The 17,375-nt window shown below is 38.1% G+C and overlaps 4 protein-coding genes across 4 annotated transcripts; 2 read left to right on the top strand and 2 right to left on the bottom strand.

Annotated features, from left to right (window-relative positions):
* The first annotated feature begins 695 nt into the window (after positions 1-695).
* Positions 696-5,915, top strand: LOC111482565 (plastidial pyruvate kinase 2-like). Its single transcript, XM_023128383.1, has 12 exons — positions 696-1,147; positions 1,655-1,942; positions 2,227-2,392; positions 2,832-2,966; positions 3,087-3,197; positions 3,298-3,386; positions 3,510-3,572; positions 3,689-3,864; positions 4,344-4,446; positions 4,596-4,744; positions 5,240-5,348; positions 5,468-5,915. Exons 1-12 carry the CDS (start codon positions 923-925, stop codon positions 5,573-5,575), a joined length of 1,722 nt encoding a protein of 573 aa, XP_022984151.1. The 5' UTR covers positions 696-922; the 3' UTR covers positions 5,576-5,915.
* A 382-nt stretch (positions 5,916-6,297) lies between these two features.
* Positions 6,298-7,409, bottom strand: LOC111482567 (hevamine-A-like). Its single transcript, XM_023128384.1, has one exon. The coding sequence runs from the start codon at positions 7,338-7,340 to the stop codon at positions 6,441-6,443; it is 900 nt and encodes a 299-aa protein (XP_022984152.1). The 5' UTR covers positions 7,341-7,409; the 3' UTR covers positions 6,298-6,440.
* A 1,264-nt stretch (positions 7,410-8,673) lies between these two features.
* Positions 8,674-10,985, top strand: LOC111482568. Its single transcript, XM_023128385.1, has 2 exons — positions 8,674-9,221; positions 10,675-10,985. Exons 1-2 carry the CDS (start codon positions 8,833-8,835, stop codon positions 10,778-10,780), a joined length of 495 nt encoding a protein of 164 aa, XP_022984153.1. The 5' UTR covers positions 8,674-8,832; the 3' UTR covers positions 10,781-10,985.
* LOC111482564 (ABC transporter C family member 10-like) lies at positions 10,980-17,027 on the bottom strand. Its single transcript, XM_023128382.1, has 11 exons — positions 14,543-17,027; positions 14,146-14,466; positions 13,978-14,064; positions 13,248-13,841; positions 13,004-13,168; positions 12,625-12,919; positions 12,322-12,536; positions 11,940-12,245; positions 11,789-11,852; positions 11,480-11,719; positions 10,980-11,380 (listed from the first exon to the last, which is right to left on the bottom strand). The coding sequence occupies exons 1-11, from the start codon at positions 16,586-16,588 to the stop codon at positions 11,274-11,276; spliced, it is 4,440 nt and encodes a 1,479-aa protein (XP_022984150.1). The 5' UTR covers positions 16,589-17,027; the 3' UTR covers positions 10,980-11,273.
* Positions 17,028-17,375: the final 348 nt, after the last annotated feature.

Genomic DNA, 17,375 nt, shown 5'->3' with positions numbered 1-17,375 from the left:
AATTTTAAGCAAAGAATATCGAGGTTTTGTTTGGCTTTGTTAATTGGTTCAACTCTTCAACTGAAATTTATTATTCTTGCTCTTAAAGCTTAGAAAGAGGCAAAAAAATGATGGATAATTTCGTAAATTTCAAGTGCGGACACCTTGTTTAGCTCATACAAGCTTGTTATGTTCTTAAATTTATTAGCAAAAGTGAGCATAATTTAAGGGTAATCGGCGAGTATTTATTTTCTTAAAATAAAAGTTCAAATCAGATATGTATTTATTCTCTTAAAATAAAAGTTCAAATCACTATATTCCTTAATTAATATGTATTTATTCTCGGTTCAATTGAAAGAAAAATAGAAGTAAATTAATTATTACATTACAGATTTACATTTTAAATAATCAATTAAAAAATCGAAATTTATTATTATTATTATTTTAATTATATTTCTATTAAAGCAAACAATTCAGTCTAATTTTAATAATGAAGGATCTACTTGAAATGATAATCATGGAGTTGAACCAAATGTATTGAGCCTTGCGAGAAGGGAAGATAGCGTAGAGGTCCAAAAGGGTGATGGTCAGGCCCAAATATGGGCCCATTTATTGGACAATTTGAAGCATATTTTTCTCAGAAGGCGAGTTGAGTGCACGCGCTCCATGCGCCTCCTTACTATTTGTATATTGCTAGCGCTTTATGAGTAAAATCGCCGCTTTAAAGGAAGCTCAACTGCGATAGCTTCCCATTTCTTCGACACAACCGAAGCTCTCTAACACTCTCACATTTGCATTGGTGAATCCGCCTGAGGATTGTGGCGAATTCTTCTACGTTTGAGTCCTCAAGAAGTTCTCTGTTCATTTCGCCCTCAGTTAAATCTCTCCTTGGGACCTTTCTCGCTTAGTTTTTTTCCTCTCTGCTTTTGCTTTTGTTCGTAAAATGTCACAGGTGGTGGCTACGAGATCGATTCACAGCACATTCCTGTGTCCCAGCTCGGGATCTGTGCATGACCGAGTAGACAGGGCTCGGTCTTTTGGTATTGGCTCCAAACTGTTGCGGCATGAGAAGAAGAGTTGGAATTTTGCATACAGGAGAAGTCTAATCACATCCAAGGGAGCTACTCAAGCTGAAGTTGTTCCGGTATCACCTGAGGATGTTCAGAAGGTTTGTGATCTTCTGTTTTGTTAGTTTTCTTTTTGAAGAAAGGGCTTTTATTTGCTTGTTACGAAAAGATTGAGGAAAAAGGGGGAGCTGGAGTCATAGAATTTGAATATTGAAATGACTTTTCTTAGAAGAATTGCGTAGTTGTCTGGAAGGGACGTAGCATTCAGGAAGCAAAGTGGTGTAGTTTATTTGTATAGCGTCAAGTTGTATGGATCCATAATTTAGATGCGCAAAGTTTTTTTGTCCGGCTGGAAACTTAATATGCTGTTGATATCTCTGAGAAAGTGAAGAATCTTCATACATACTGGTTTTTCTTTAATCTTCGAATTTTCTAGTGGGAAAACACACGTATCTTCATACATACTCATACGGTTGCTCCAAAATACTCTGCTAGTCTTCTTATTTTGCTTTAGTTTGAAAATGGATACTTTGCAGCCTTCATTGGCTGCTAATGCAAGTGAATTTCAATTTTCACGTCTTAATACCATTCTGAATCTTACTTATCAGGCAGATGAGCAATTTGAACATTTACGAGCAGTTCAACAACTTGGTGATACACCGGTTGGTATGTGGTCCAAGCCAACAGTTAGACGTAAGACAAAAATTGTGTGTACGATTGGACCTTCGACTGACACGAAGGAAATGATTTGGAAACTGGCTGAAGCTGGAATGAATGTTGCTCGATTGAATATGTCTCATGGAGACCATGCATCTCATCAGAAAGTTATAGATTTAGTCAGAGAATACAACGCCCAATCACAAGACAATTGCATTGCAATCATGCTAGACACCAAGGCAAGCTATTTGTATCCCCATATTCAATACATTCATTTCATTAACCCAACAATAAATGTTGGTAGAAGATTATATTTCCATTTTTACCTGCCAGTGATTAATAATTAAATTTTAAAAGCAAGCCTATAGTTTCAACTCTACAATGGGTTTGCAATCTGCCTTGTGCCTTATGTTTTTATTTACATTTTTTTTTTTTTGTCTCTTTTAAAGTTCTGATCTTTTTCTCAAGGTCAGTTTCAGTCATTTTTATTAATATATATTAAGTGTCTATTTCATTTTGTCAGGGTCCTGAGGTTAGGAGTGGTGATCTACCACAACCAATATTGTTAGAAAGTGGTCAGGAATTCACTTTCACCATACGGAGGGGTGTTAGCACTGCAGATTCTGTCAGTGTGAACTATGATGACTTTGTTAATGATGTAGAAGTTGGGGACATGATTCTTGTTGATGGTATGCTAATTTTTTTTAATTGCTTTTTTTTTTTCTACTTTCTATATATATATTTCTACCCCGAGTTTGAAGCTTTATTTAGATAGAATACTGGATTACATTCCATGGGGTGATAAATCTTGCTTTGAAGCACAGGAGTCTTGTATTCTACTAATTTCTTGATACATTTATGTTGCTTCCGTTTCCCCACGGTGACATGTTAATGCTTTTTAATGACAGTGAGCCGATACCCTTCTATTCTTATGTACTGTTTTCTTCCTTTTTCTTTTTTGGTCTCATGTGTTGTAAACTTGCTTTTCTATTTTAAAATAATGATTAATGTTCATTTTCATCTTACATCATAAGACTATTATAGTTGAAATTTTGTAAAGAAAATGAAGAACCTTTTTGTGCAAATCTCATGCATGGTGACAATATTGACTCTTTAAATCTATTATAGGTGGAATGATGTCGTTGATGGTGAAGTCTAAAACAGAGGATTCTGTCAAGTGTGAAGTTGTTGATGGAGGAGAGCTCAAGTCCAGGCGACATTTAAATGTTCGAGGGAAAAGTGCAACACTGCCTTCCATTACTGGTTGGACTTCAAATTAGCATATCCTACAGATTTCACCTTTTAATAAAGTTTCTCCTTTCCTTATTTTCCTTTTTCGCATTTGACTCAAAAAATATGTTTTACTGCTACTGTTTCTTGCAGAGAAGGATTGGGATGATATTAAATTTGGAGTTGACAACAAAGTTGATTTTTACGCTGTCTCTTTCGTCAAGGATGCACAAGTAGTTCATGAGTTGAAGAAGTATCTTAAGAGTAAATAGCTTCAGATCTCTATGTTGTGCTTAGAAAGTCAATTTGGATGCTGCATTCTTGTTAGTCTGCTCTAGACTTGCTAACCTTCCTGACTTTGCAGGCTGTGATGCTGATATTCATGTGATTGTAAAAATAGAAAGCGCAGACTCCATACCAAATTTGCATTCAATTATTACAGCTTCTGATGGGGTAATTATTTGTTTTTCTTCATAGCCTCGTTTTTTGAGTTCCGATCAAATGTTTTCAATTTTGTTGATAGTCTGGGTCTTGGTTGCTAATTTAAGGGCAAATTCCTCTTTTTTATGATTGTAGGCAATGGTTGCGAGAGGTGATCTTGGTGCTGAACTCCCTATTGAAGAGGTTCCACTTCTGCAGGTAGTTAAAATTTCCAATAAAGAAGCAGTGGTGTTATTTTCTGTTTTATTTTCCCCCACTCAGGATGTTAGTATTTCGTATCTCATACTTTCTAAACATAATTGGTCGGCATGAAGGAGGAGATAATCAACCTGTGTCGAGGCATGGGGAAGGCTGTCATTGTGGCTACTAACATGCTTGAGAGTATGATTGTTCATCCGACACCAACCAGAGCAGAAGTATCTGACATTGCTATTGCAGTTAGAGAGGGTGCTGATGCAATCATGCTGTCTGGAGAAACTGCTCATGGAAAGTGAGTTATCTCTTTAGCTCTTTAGTATGCTACCAGTTAACCTGTGATTGGCTCAGACATTTGGGGCACAATATATTGTTTTTGAAATCTTTAGTTCCTGAATATGCTATTAATTAAACTTATGCTGTCTGGCTGAATGAAATTCTTTCTTATCCTAGAAATCTTTGGGATTTTTGGTACGAATTATGTTGTCTCTTTAGATCTTGCAATGGTTTTCAAGACTGTGTGTTCTATGGTGAGTACATAATGATTTGATGCTGCAAGACAAAAGTTCATTTCAATTAATGGATTTGACCAGCTAGAATGCATGATGTGCAGATATTGAGCATACTGTATAAAATTCCAAAATATAAGGGGAACAAATGAATCTAGTGTAAATGTAACTTAGTCTAACCGACTTCTTTTGTTTTGGTGTCTATTTGATGAATAACGATAAATTCTGTTCGTTCATTTGGTCAACCGATTATGACAATTTCCAGATTCCCGTTAAAAGCTGTGAAAGTAATGCATACAGTTGCCTTACGGACTGAAGCAACCATAGAAGGTGGTCGAATGCCATTGAATCTTGGTCAAACATTCAAGGTTATTTAAAAACTACTAAATTTATGTTACTTTGATATGGACACTATTTCTTCGATAAGAACATGATTTATTGCTTTCTCCCACCTCTCTTCTATTATCATTCTTTTTTTTCATTATGATACTGACTTGATAACTTTTCATCCACGTAGAATCATATGAGCGAGATGTTTGCTTATCATGCAACGATGATGTCCAACACTCTTGGAACCTCAATAGTTGTCTTCACTAGAACTGGTTTCATGGCAATCCTCCTCAGCCATTATCGGCCATCTGGGACGACATTTGCCTTTACAAATGAGTGAGTTGCTTCTTTACTTAAGAGCCAATCATATAGACTATGGACCTAGATAGATTCTTACATTTTTCCCTGTAATTTTTGTTTATATTATCTACCAGAATCAAACTTGTGCTTATCAAACTGCATCATTAGTCTTTAGCCTTCTTTTTCTTTCCTTCACATTTCTTTTTCAATGCTATATGATTTTGATCATTCCTATTACCGTACTCTAAGTGTGAGCATCAGGCGCTCTTGTGGGTCGATCAAGTAAACATCAGGTCACTCACATACAAACATTCAAGTTCATTATTGATGAAAATGTTCGCAATTTTAATATGGATCCACTAAGTTGTTAAGCTACCCCTTGGATCTATAAAAAGGGCCAGTATCATGGATGAAAATGCTTTTTCTTTATGTGATCAATTAAGTTATTCATGAATTTGAAATATACATTTTAGTTAGGCACTAGAATTTCAGGTATGATAGTTTCCTTAAATACCCTGTTGTGGCATGCAGTAAAAGGATACAACAAAGGTTGGCTTTATACCAGGGAGTGTGCCCCATATACATGCAATTCTCCGATGATGCTGAGCAGACCTTTAGCGATGCCTTATCTATGCTGCAGGTATCTTATCTGCCAATTTTTTTTATTTTTCTTCAGTATTCTTTTTAATGGCTTCTCAATATAATCTCTAGTTTCCATGTATGGGAATGTCGTTGACTCGTTGAGCTTGTCGTGTACAGAGGCAAGGAATGGTGAAGGAAGGAGAAGAGGTAGCACTCGTTCAGAGTGGCAAACAACCCATATGGCGGTTCCCATCTACTCACAATATTCAAGTCCGTAAAGTGTAATAGAGAGCCAAGAGACGTGAGAAATGCCACTTAAACTGTTCTGCCAAGGTTATTTTCTAGAAATAAATCAAGTTTATTTTTGTTTTCTGGGTTATGTAGCCTAGTTTAGCTCTGATAAAAATTTTGGCTCACGCAGCTCCTAAGCCTCTTATCATCAGTAGTGTGTAGTTGAAGTAGTTGAATTACAGCCTAGCTTCAGTATTTTCTGATTTCTGTCAATTCAATTCAGGGCTTAGGCTTATCATACTTGATTTGTTTGTGCTGCTACAGAATCTAGTTCATCTTTTGGATTTCTTTGTCTTAAAAGAAAATGAAAATGCTTCCTGTTGATGTTAGAAACCATGAATCTCCACCATGGTAAGATATCGTCCACTTTGGCATAAGCTCTCATGTCTTTGTTTTTGGTTTCTCCTAAAGGCCTCTCATAATATTAATGGAGATGTATTCCTTATAAACTCATAATCATTCTCTTCATTCTCTTCTCTCAATCATGGTCATTCTTTTAATTAGCCAACCACCAACAATCCTCAATAGTTTCGTTTTGAAAAATATTAACTTTTCTTCTTTTAAAAAATAATGCTTATAAACTCTCATCTTGAATTTTACCATTTGTTTCAAATATATTTTGAAAATGTTTTTGAAACTACTCTTCTAAAAACTAATTCTGGTTTATATGACATTTTTATTTTTTATTTTTCTCGGATGGGACTTGGAAAGTGACCTTATACAAACGACATATTTCATTTTTCATTAGAAGATTACATTACACAAGAGACACTTGGAACATAAAACATCTCTCAGGAAAAGAGATGTGAAGAAGACCCGTACACATTTTATTTATTAGACTTTATAGTATAATTATATATCATACCTTTTTTATAATGGCAGCACTATATCCTGTTTGTTTGTCCCAATATCGAGACCACAACATTACTCCTCCATACCTTGGCGACCTCTTTATCCTTGGAAGTATTTGCGAAGTTAGCACAGAAGGAGGAATATATCCACTTCCTGCAGCTTTTCTAGCTGCTGGCAAGCCAAGAAAGATCTTCCCCTTGCCCGGGACTGACGACGTCCAGCGGTTCCACGACGATATGAGCTTGTTGATGTGTCCAGGTGCGTACTGGCATGGAGCATTGTTGTAGAATTGAACCCAAACGTAGTCGAAAAGGCCTGTGTTCAGGGCTTTTCCAAGAAACCTATCTGGGAATGGACATTGAGGAGCAGCTGACAAGTAAACTCGTCTGCTTGGCTTACTGAAGCCCTTTAGGTTCCTTGCAAGGAGATTCCAGTTTGCTGTCGAGCCGAGCTCAATGTCGAAATCTATTCCATCCAACACTGCGTCGCCCAACGGGCGAGAGGATGATCGGCCACCGAGGTAGTGGTTGTAGAGATATGTCGCGAAGCTTTTGGCATCAGCAGGAGAAGCCAGGGAGTAGCTTCCAATGCCACCACCAATGGAGAGAAGAACTTTGATCCCTTTGCTTTGGCAGAACTTAATGTTACGACTGGCCACCGTGCACCCGCCGTTCGCGGGGTTGCAATGCCCGGCGAGGTTGATCGACGGGGTGCGACCGCTGCCAAACTTGTTGAGAAAAGCAAGCATAACGTACTTGTATCTTCCGGTGGCACATGCTTCTCTCAGAGTTCCTTCGGCAGCACTTTGGCCCCAGTAGATGGCAATGCTGCCTCCATTGGATGTCGAAACATGAGCCAAGAGAAGGAGAGACAGAATTGGAACAAGAGTTTGCAAACTTGTAGCCATTTTTGCTGAGATTTCTTTTGCTTTCTTGGTTTGAGGTTTGGAAGTGGTTTGGTGCTATTTATAGTGTGTAGAAAGCTTGTGTTTGAAAATTTCAACCATGAAACTGATATACAAAAATATAGAGATGTGTTGAGACTATGTTCTTGATATCATTATTGTAATGTTGCTTAAATTTAAAGCCTTTGACAAGGACAGAAGTTTCATTAGTTTTATAAATATTTAGGCTTATAGATAAGAACAGAAGCTTAAAAAATTTAGGATTAATACAAGGGTCAAGATAATGTTTAATTTGAATTATTCTAAAACCAAGAATAATTCAAGACAAAAGCACTAAACCAAGGGCAGATGCTTGGATCTGGCCAAGCAGGGTTATTGAGTCGGTCAATACAATCTCGCACGGGTGTGCTTCTAAGTTCAAAACATGCATGTCTAGAATAATATAGAGATGGGTAGAAATAATTGTGTATCTTCAACGAGGATGATCCCCTCAAGATCATTCGCGATTATCTTAGAGAGTTTTCTTTTGCATTGTTAGGTAATAGTGTAGATACTTCTTAGGTCGATTCTAAGATGCTTCGTGAACTTTGTATCAACATTTTAATGAATTTAAAGCTAACTTGAGTGCATATATTTTTAAAGATCGAAAGTAAGATTTAGATGACAAGAAATTCTAGTATCAATTTTATAATACAATCGGTATTGAAAAATTCAAATTTTAAATCCTTTACTATGTGTTATCCTAATATATGCTTGCGACCCACGCCATCGATTTGACTTTGTGTTGACACTAGCCAATTAGGGCTCCACACTTTGGTCAATTAATATCATTTTTTAACATACCTATATCATATTTTATATTTATACGATTCTAAATCTTTGTATTATAATTTTAAAAAAAGACTTGCATAAACATAGTCCAATTAAAACATTATTACTTGGATCATTTGAATGTCAACCTTCTTAGGTTTTACCGTTAGTACTATGTTGAAAAAATAACGATAAAATTTTAAAAGTAGCATTAACACTCTTTATCTTTATAAAAAAAATTCTTACCATCAGTATATGGATCAAAATCGTCTATCTACCCGTCTTTGGTTATCTAAACTTATTAATGTTATTTTTTTAAAATTTATAAATATTTTTAAACCAATTTTTTTTTTAAGCTTTTAAAATTAGTTATGCATTGTTCATGTAAAGGGTAAATTTTTTGTAACTTTATTAGAAAATAATAAGTCTTTTATCAGTTAATTAGTCTGAAATTTGACGCAGATTTTCTAATTCTAGAGCTTAAAAATAATAATAAAATAAAATACTCCCAGATAACCGATAACCAGGTTTGCACTCGCTTTCTTTTAGGAGTTTCGTTCTTAGTCCTCCGAGTCCTGCCTTGAAAGTGGGAGGACCCTCTCTCTGTGCTTCCATTTCCATCAGGAGTTTGCAAATAAATTAGCGATTCTGATAAGTATACGTATAGATATAGATTGATAGGATAATGTCCATCACTTTTGCTTTTCAGTCTCTCTGTACCAATGTTTTCCCATCTCCCGTTTCAAATCATCCCGAAATTTCATCGATTTGGCGTCCTATTTCCACTAAACTCCCACAATTACGCAACCCCATCTCTCAATCCTTCAGGAAAAGCTTGAGCATTGTCTCTTCCAAGTCATCCGAGGCAGAGGAGCTCTCTGCTTCAGAGGACGAGTGGCTGAACAAGCTTCCGGAAAAGAAGAAGCCCTTGTACTCTCACAGTTTGCCTTGCATCGAGGCTTGGTTAAAGAACTTGGGATTTTACCAGAGTAACGAGGACCGAGCCGTGTGGCTAATCGAGAAGCCTGAATGGCACGCCCAGCTCTCCCTGGATGTCACCGACCTCTATATAAGGTTCGCAATAGGTCTCCTTTTTGTGATTTTATGACATGGATTTGTGTTTTTCAATCTGGATTTTGGTTCTTTATCGTTTAATTGCGTTTTCTGATTAGGGTTATTTCGTGAATTGAATTGAGGATGAATCATTCAGTGTTGCCCTACATGTTACTTTCTTATCAGGAAACAAACTTTAGTTTGAGAATTTTGTTGGAGTCCTTTTCCCATGATTTTTCTTTAGGTTGCTTAACTTGTGTAAGATATCGATTGCATTTTGATTCCGGGGTTGTGTTCATTCAAGCATCCATATGACAACTGCTTCGTTTAGGTTGCTTAAGTGATATGCTTGTTTTATGTATTAAATCTCACAGAGAATAGAAAAATGATGCCTTGCAGTTGTCATTATTGAAACTATGGTCAAGATTGAGCTGGGAGAATGGCAATTCTCTATTATTTGGCCTCTGGATTGGTTATAATAGAGACGGGGTTTTGTAAATGTTTAAGTAGGATATTGAGCATGTAAAATTTTGAGGTATTGAGCGGTCAACCATCCACTCTCGAGATTCATATGGATCAATCGACCTCCAATGCAATATAATTGTCCTGAAAGAGGGAGAGAGTTTGCAGCGTGAACTTTAAATGGAAACGGGATCTGTTCTGGTTTTCAGCGGTTGATATTGAAGTGTGAACATTTTGCAGATGCAAAAGAACATTAGTCATTCCTGCAAATGGAGGACCTTAGTTTAGGCTCCTCTGTTACATCCAGTTCAATTTATCCTTGTAGAATAGATTTAGTTGCACAGCCTAGCTCAGTCTCTTTTCCACATGCCAGAAACTTTCCTAACACATGACCAGGGAGAATTGTTATAGCCTGGCTGTTACCGTTGTTTTGAAACTTGATCGGGTTTTAAAATCTCTTGGATGCTCGTAAACGTCTTGCAGGGCATCAAAATGTTTAAATCACGAATGAAACTTACCCAACTTTTTGGTTGAGAGTAGAGAGAGGCTAGCTGGTGCGTTTCAATTCTGGCTTTTGAGTCTGATAATTTGTTATCAATTGTTCTGTAAGAATACTTTCTTTCTTACCATTCAATTGTCAAACACAACTATTACAATATAAGAAAACGATGATAACCTTCCAGCAATCTCGAGAGTGCCAGAAATCGAACCGTTGTTCCATCCAAAATACAAAACATAGTGATAACAAAGAGACTACTTACTAATACACTACTGCTAGCCTAACAAACCTCCCTAAACGAATTATCCTCAGTCAATTTCCATGTTACCTCTTCTAGTGAATACACGATTGGGGCCGAAGACATTGCCCCCAACTCATCACTCACATGTGCACACACGAAAAGGTAAACAGGAACCAACCGAAAATGGCAGTTCGATTATTGGTGTTGTGGTGAAAAGTTCTGTTACTGGCTTTGAATTTGATAGTTACACAATGCACATGTTGGTTTTGCAGGTATCTAAAGAGTGGACCAGGAAATCTTGAGAAAGACGTGGAGAGGAGATTTAGCTATGCACTAAGCAGAGAAGATATTGAGAATGCTGTACTCGGAGGACCTTGAACACAGTTTATCACTACTCCATGTGTTGCAATCATTCATTCCTTTCTGTCAATATATATATAACATAATTTCTTGATCTATTTTCTTCCCATTCCACAATTGGTAGCAACGGAATCCACTTTTTGTTCACCACACTCTACCTTTCAATGCTGTACTGCTTTGATGAACAGGGGAATAAAATTGATAGAACGCATTCTTCTCCCCACAAAATTTACTGTGGTACAGATGAACATTGATGCAGTTTGAGAATGGAATTTGGGAAGATACTTTACAAACTCTTGAGTCCCTAACGAAACTGATTGATTAGAAAATGGGTTGGATCAGAACATATCTTTCCCTAACAAAATGTGGTTATTACAGATTAAAAAAGCTTCTCTGATGGGGAAATGGCCATTTCTGAATGAAGCAGATTGCATCAGAACAAATAGCTTCAAGATCCATTCCCCATTATTGAAGTTCTCGTCAGAAAGCAAAAGAACAAATAGGTTCAAGTTCATTCTGCAGATGGTGAGTGAGACCAGTATTCTTTGACAAGCTGTCCAAATAGAGACCCTTCTCTCTTGATCAATGTGCTCGGCTCGTCATATTCTGCTATTCTCCCTGAAAATTGTGTACAACAAAACCAGGATTGATGCATTTTTAAACTTGTTTTTGACTGAATTCTTTGCTTAAGAATCTTAAAATCTTGGAAAAACTTACCATCACTGATAGCAAGCACCATTGTGCAATCCATAACAGTTGGTATTCTGTGAGCAACTGTAATCACAGTACTGCCTGCGAACTCGGATCGAATAGTTTTCTGCAGAATCATATCCGTGGCGTTGTCGATCGATGCAGTTGCTTCGTCAAGCACTAATATTCGACTTCTCCTCAACAGCGCACGACCCAAACAGAAAAGTTGGCGCTGTCCCATGCTCCAGTTTGAGCCATCTTCCACAACTGGTATTCACAAAATGTTAGCCAAATTGACAACCAGAATTCTACTAGGAGAAACTAGAAAAACATTACCCAAGGAATCCAATCCCGCTTCTTTCTCTTCAACAGCCTCTCTAAGTTGACACTTTCCAAGAACCTGCATGATCAAGACGTAGAAACTTCAGAACTATGCTGAATCAAATATTATGCAGAATGAACTCGTCAAGAACAAAGTATCACCCACCTCCCATATTTCATCATCAGAATGCTGAACTAAGGGGTCCAAATTGCATCTAACAGTCCCTTTAAAAAGGGTTGGATCTTGAGGTATAATTCCAAAGCGTGAACGCAGGTCATGAAGTCCAATCGAGCAGATATCGATACCATCCACTAAAATCTTCCCTCCCGCTGGCTCAACCAAGCGGAATATGGCACTTAAAAGAGTAGATTTCCCACTCCCAGTTCGACCAACAATCCCAATCTTATGTCCTCCTTCAAACGTGCAGCTAATACCATGAAGAACAAGGGGCGAATTGGGTCTGTACCGAATCTGTAAAACAATACCATAATGGTCACTTTGCTGATCCTCCTCAAAGGTTTCAGCTTTTAACTAACATATACAGTACCTTCAAGTCGATTATCTCCACTTTTCCGACAGAAGGCCAGTTGGTCGGGGGACGGTTCTCTTCGATGATTTCAGGAGCCTCACTTGATAAATGCATGTATTGGTTTAATCTCTCTACAGAAATGATGTGATTGGCTAGATTACATTGATTCTGGATGGAGAAGACCAGTGATACATTCAAAGAAAGGCCATAAGAGAGTGCCATTCCAACGAAACCTTCAAGAAAAACATAGAACTTAGTAACATTGACATCTAAAAATTGTAGATTTGATATCTGAAAATGATGAAAATATTAAATCCGCACCAGGGCTGAAGCTTCCAGTTGGTAGCAACACTATGCAAAAGGCAGCGGAGGCAACAACCACTGCGCTGAGCATCTCTAACCGCTGTATCAGCCACTCGTTGGCTGAAAAATTGTGAAAAAATGGACTGGCATTTCCATCAACAAATTCAAGATTTTTCTTAAAGAATCGCTCTTCCTCTGCAAAAGCTCTAATTGTCACTGCTCCAGCTATGGATTCCGACAAATGGTTAGCTACTATTGACTTCGTTGTTCCATTAAGACGCATGAGTTCTTTAGCAGAAGCGAAATAGTATCTCTGTGCAAAAAAACATGACTTTTCCTTGTCAGTTCATATCTCAGTTCATATCAGTCAGTATTCCTCTAGTAAAATATTCATTACCTGCAAGCAAATTGCCAAAACGATTGTTGGTATGGAGATGAACAGAACTTGCCAGGTGATGACGGCTAAGACTCCGAGAGCAGCATAGGCATTGCAGGTCGCACCCACAGCAAATATTAAACTAAATGGGACATCAAGATCAACAATGCTAAGATCCATTGAGACCTATAAAAGGATAAACAAATATAAGAAACTTGTTTCATTCCATTCTCAAAAGGGCTGTGTTGCAGCTCGGGATGTTTACCCGACTGAGTATCCTTCCAAGAGGTGTGGAATCATAGAAGGACATCGGCGAGCGAAAAAGAGACGTGAGTAGCTGAGAAAACAATGATTTTGATGATTGCAATCCCAAAAGAGCTGTTAAAACTGATCTAGCAACCAAGAATGATATAGAAGAAACTCCAATCAACAAGTAAACTACGATCAAGCGTGTGTTGCTGACATTGGGACTGTCAATGTTGGAAGCCATCCAAGAGTTTTGCGTTATCCCACATGCCACAAATGCTAAATGGGAGAGAGCATCCAAGGAAAAGAATAAGAACCCTTTGTTCTGATTCAGATACTGAATATAAGGCTTGAATCCAGAGTCCCCCACTTCGCGTTCCTCCTGCTTGATTAACTGATTAGCATCATCAGATGCTGCTACAGACAGCTTCTCTATATAAGATGTCTTGATCTCTTTACAAGATGTTCTTAAGCTCTTGATAGCAGAGAAATCTCCAAGCCTTTCAGTACCAGCAGTCTCTTTGTGTGCATTGACAAGGTCCTGAAATTCTTTGCTATGTGCCAACAACTGATCGTAAGGGCCCGCTTCTAGAATTTCCCCGTCGGACATCAGCTGCCGGTGGCAATCACAAATTTGGATGTTAGAAATGAGCATTCAAATAGCTCAATCTTGATTCAAAACAGAGTACGAGGAGCAAAGCAGCTAAATTTTGTAAAAAACATGTTTGGATAAGTTGCTATGAACCTACCAGGACAGAATCAAAAGCAGGCAGGAAATCAACTTGATGAGTCACAAGAAGAACTGTTTTTCCCGAGAGAGCTTCCACAACATATCCCTGACATGGACCCAATTAGCTTTTGATTCTGTTTGAGCAATTAGAAAGGAAAATGAAAAAGATTGAGAATTTGTGAATTACATTGAACAAACTTGTGGCAGTATGAGCATCAACAGCACTAAACGGATCATCCAAAAGATATACATCGGCATTTTGATACAGTGCTCGTGCGAGTTGAATCCTCTGCTTTTGTCCACCGCTGAGATTTACTCCTCTTTCCCCAATCTCAGTGAGATCACCATAAGGGAGTAACTCAAGATCCTTCACCAATGAACACTTCTCGAGTGTTTCTTGATATCTCCAATTCTCCATTTCAGAGCCGAATAAAATGTTATCTCGAATGGACCCTGTTTGGATCCATGCTGATTGAGACACATAAGCAATCCTTCCATGAACTTCAATCTGTGAAATGAATTTAGAGGGCCATTTAAATCATATCATCATGAATTCAGCTATGAAATATAGTGATATAACTTACATTTCCCTCGACATTTGGAATTTCACCAAGAATGGCTGCTAGAAGAGTTGATTTTCCTGAGCCAACTTCTCCACAAATTGCAAGCTTTGAACCTGGCCTGACCTCTAGATTAATGTTATGAAGAGTAGGCTTCATTGAACTCTCTTCCCATGAGAAAGATGCTGAGCTGATCCGAATGGAGCAGTCATCATTCATCTTCATTTGCTTTCTACAAACACTTGAACTTTGCAGCTCAGGTGCCTCCAGGAAGTTAACAATCCGTGTAAATGAGACCCTTGCTTGAATGATCGCCGCAATGACATCCCCCATGGATCTAACAGGTTCTTGAACAAGACGCAATGCTGATACAAAAGTGAAGACATTATTGGCATGTAGCGGTATGTTCAAAAAGCTACAAGCTCCAAAGGTTGCAATAGAGACAATAACAGGAGATGACCAAAAGAGAATGCCATTATATCCCTTTCGATATTGCACGGCTGACAACCACTTGTGCTCCTCCTTTCTTAGCTTCTCAATTACATTCTTGAAATGGGTTTCCCAAGCATATAACTTCAAGACTTTCATGTTTACAAGAGCCTCAGTGAACGTTTTCAATCTCTCGTCTTGTGCTGCCATTAATTTACTCTGAAACTTATGTTGTAGCTTGGCAATTGGAGTATTGCCAACTACGCATAGAACTATCACGATGAAGGAGGCAATGGCTGCTATTCCCACTGCTTTGTAGAGGATCAGAAGTGCAATGCAGAGCTGAACACTCGTGGTCCAAGTTTGATGGAACCAAAATGAGAATTCTCCGATCCTATACGCGTCAACCGTGACGTAGTTCATGATTTCGCCACTCGAGTGCATCAACTTAGCTTCATTGGACAATCGCAATTGCTTCTTGTAAATGGCAGCTGAGAGCAAAGACCTGACTTTAAGACCAACAAGCCTGGCTCTGAAGTACCATTGCCTTTGTGATATGGATTCGATGCTTTTTGAGAAGAAAAGTGAAATGGCAAGCACAAGACCTTCATATTTGAAGCTTTGCTGTCCCTGGGCGACCAAAATGAAGGCATTAAGAAGCAGAGGACCAGCAGAGACAAAGAGTATCTTCAACAAAGCGAAGAATCCAGACAAGAATATGTCCCTCCGATGGCATGAAAGGATGACTTTGAGGACTGATGGTTGGGAACTTTGCTCTTTTCTTTTGTGCTCATTCATTTGGTTTACGAACTGTGAGTAACAACTTTCAGCTCGATCCTCCTTGCGCATCATCGGTATATCTTCACAGTTGAGAGTCTTCTTCTTCCCTCTTTTCATTAAAGGATTCATCCACCAAAACGAAATTTTACCCAACAATCCAGCTTTGGCTAATGGAGTAAGAGGATCAAGCTTACCGCTTTCATTGGCCTCACCATTTAATGGGGTGTAAAGACCATTCCCATTGATGCTCTCCTCACTATCTTGGTGACTAAAACATCCAAAACAGCAAAACAATAATAGAACCGATCCTAGAACAGATAGAACATCTAACACCATCTTTGCTGATACCATTTTGCTCGATACAGCATCAAAAAGTGAAAGGATACAAATAATCCCAGCAAACAAGAATGCCACAATGGACAATAGGCGCAAGAAGGGTCTTGGAGGCTGTTTACTCCAGCAGCTAATAATAGAGCTCACCAACAACCATGTGAAGCCATGGAAGGAAGCTGATAACCACAGCTGCAAAGGCAAAGCACTGTGATCTTTCCTCACCTTCTCCACCAAACTCCAAATGCCTAAACTAAGATACACCAATCCAACACAGCCATTGAAGATAGCAGACAAACTCCGCAAACCCGAGCCGCCACAAATTCGATTCGACATGTGAACTCTTTTCATTGATTTCCCCACAATATTGGATAGAAGCAAGATCAAGAGTAGAAAATCAAAAGAAATGATCAAGGCTTGAGTAATACATGAAGAGGAATGAGAAAGAAATCCATAGTCAAAACCACAAGGTCTGTCTGTACCACTAGAACAATCATACCCTCCACAGAACGCACCCCATATGTCCTCCATTCCCCAAAATTTAGACTCTTCGCATCACGCTTCCATTCAACCCTTATCTAAAAGAAGAGAACCCTCTAGAGATAGAGAAACATTTTGAAATCAGAAACAGAAAGTCACGTGGGTTTTGGAAGAAGAAGAGGATCACAGACTCTGTGACGAACAAAATGGCTCAAATTCTCAAACAAAAGTTAAAATTCCACATTTTTTGTAGACCCAAAAGGGGGAAATCATGTAAAAAGCTTTGAAAGGAAGTGCAGAGTTCTGTGTGGGGTTTAATTTGTTGTTCCTCTTTTGTTAAGGTGGGGAATGGTCGTTGTTTGTGGATAAAAACAAGAAAATGGCGTAAGGTGTATGAAATTGGAGGGTGCGTTAAGAACCAAGAGAAAACAGAAGGCACGTAGGAGAGTGAACGGAGGAGGAAAGGTCCATAAATGGTTGGAGGAGGGAAGAGACGACGTTACGTTAAATATAGAGCTGTGAAGGCGTCATGGCTCACGTCCAACTGATAGTAGCCGACGTCCAAACCTTTTGTCGCGACCTTTTTATCATCTTCTGCAACGCTGTCTTTTCGTCAAGAGCTTGTTTTTGTCGACGGAGGTTTAATTATGAATACCCATTTTTGTTTTTTTGTCTTCCACATACTCTATTCTCACTCATTTATATATATTTTTTTATTTTTAATTTGAAGTTTAATTGATAATTGAATCAGTTACCTACAAAAATGAAAATTATAAGCGAGAAAACAAGGATAGTTTTTTTTTTTTTTTTTTTTTTTTGTTTGTATTTATTTTTCACA

This window comes from Cucurbita maxima, unplaced genomic scaffold (genome assembly GCF_002738345.1).
Source record: "Cucurbita maxima cultivar Rimu unplaced genomic scaffold, Cmax_1.0 Cma_Scf00008, whole genome shotgun sequence".
In the NCBI taxonomy this organism is placed as follows: Eukaryota; Viridiplantae; Streptophyta; class Magnoliopsida; order Cucurbitales; family Cucurbitaceae; genus Cucurbita; species Cucurbita maxima.
This window is presented reverse-complemented; position numbering and strand designations above follow the sequence as displayed.

Excerpts from the sequence above, each read along its gene's own strand:
- LOC111482568 (XM_023128385.1), top strand. The coding sequence starts at position 8,833 with ATGTCCATCACTTTTGCTTTTCAGTCTCTCTGTACCAATGTTTTCCCA. Across the intron at positions 9,222-10,674 it reads GTCACCGACCTCTATATAAG|GTATCTAAAGAGTGGACCAG; the intron begins GTTCGCAATAGG and ends TTGGTTTTGCAG.
- LOC111482565 (XM_023128383.1), top strand. The coding sequence starts at position 923 with ATGTCACAGGTGGTGGCTACGAGATCGATTCACAGCACATTCCTGTGT. Across the intron at positions 1,148-1,654 it reads CACCTGAGGATGTTCAGAAG|GCAGATGAGCAATTTGAACA; the intron begins GTTTGTGATCTT and ends CTTACTTATCAG. Across the intron at positions 2,393-2,831 it reads GGACATGATTCTTGTTGATG|GTGGAATGATGTCGTTGATG; the intron begins GTATGCTAATTT and ends AATCTATTATAG.
- LOC111482564 (XM_023128382.1), bottom strand. The coding sequence starts at position 16,588 with ATGGAGGACATATGGGGTGCGTTCTGTGGAGGGTATGATTGTTCTAGT. Across the intron at positions 13,169-13,247 it reads TTGGAAGGATACTCAGTCGG|GTCTCAATGGATCTTAGCAT; the intron begins GTAAACATCCCG and ends ATCCTTTTATAG. Across the intron at positions 12,920-13,003 it reads TTTTGGCAATTTGCTTGCAG|AGATACTATTTCGCTTCTGC; the intron begins GTAATGAATATT and ends TTTTTTGCACAG.
- LOC111482567 (XM_023128384.1), bottom strand. The coding sequence starts at position 7,340 with ATGGCTACAAGTTTGCAAACTCTTGTTCCAATTCTGTCTCTCCTTCTC.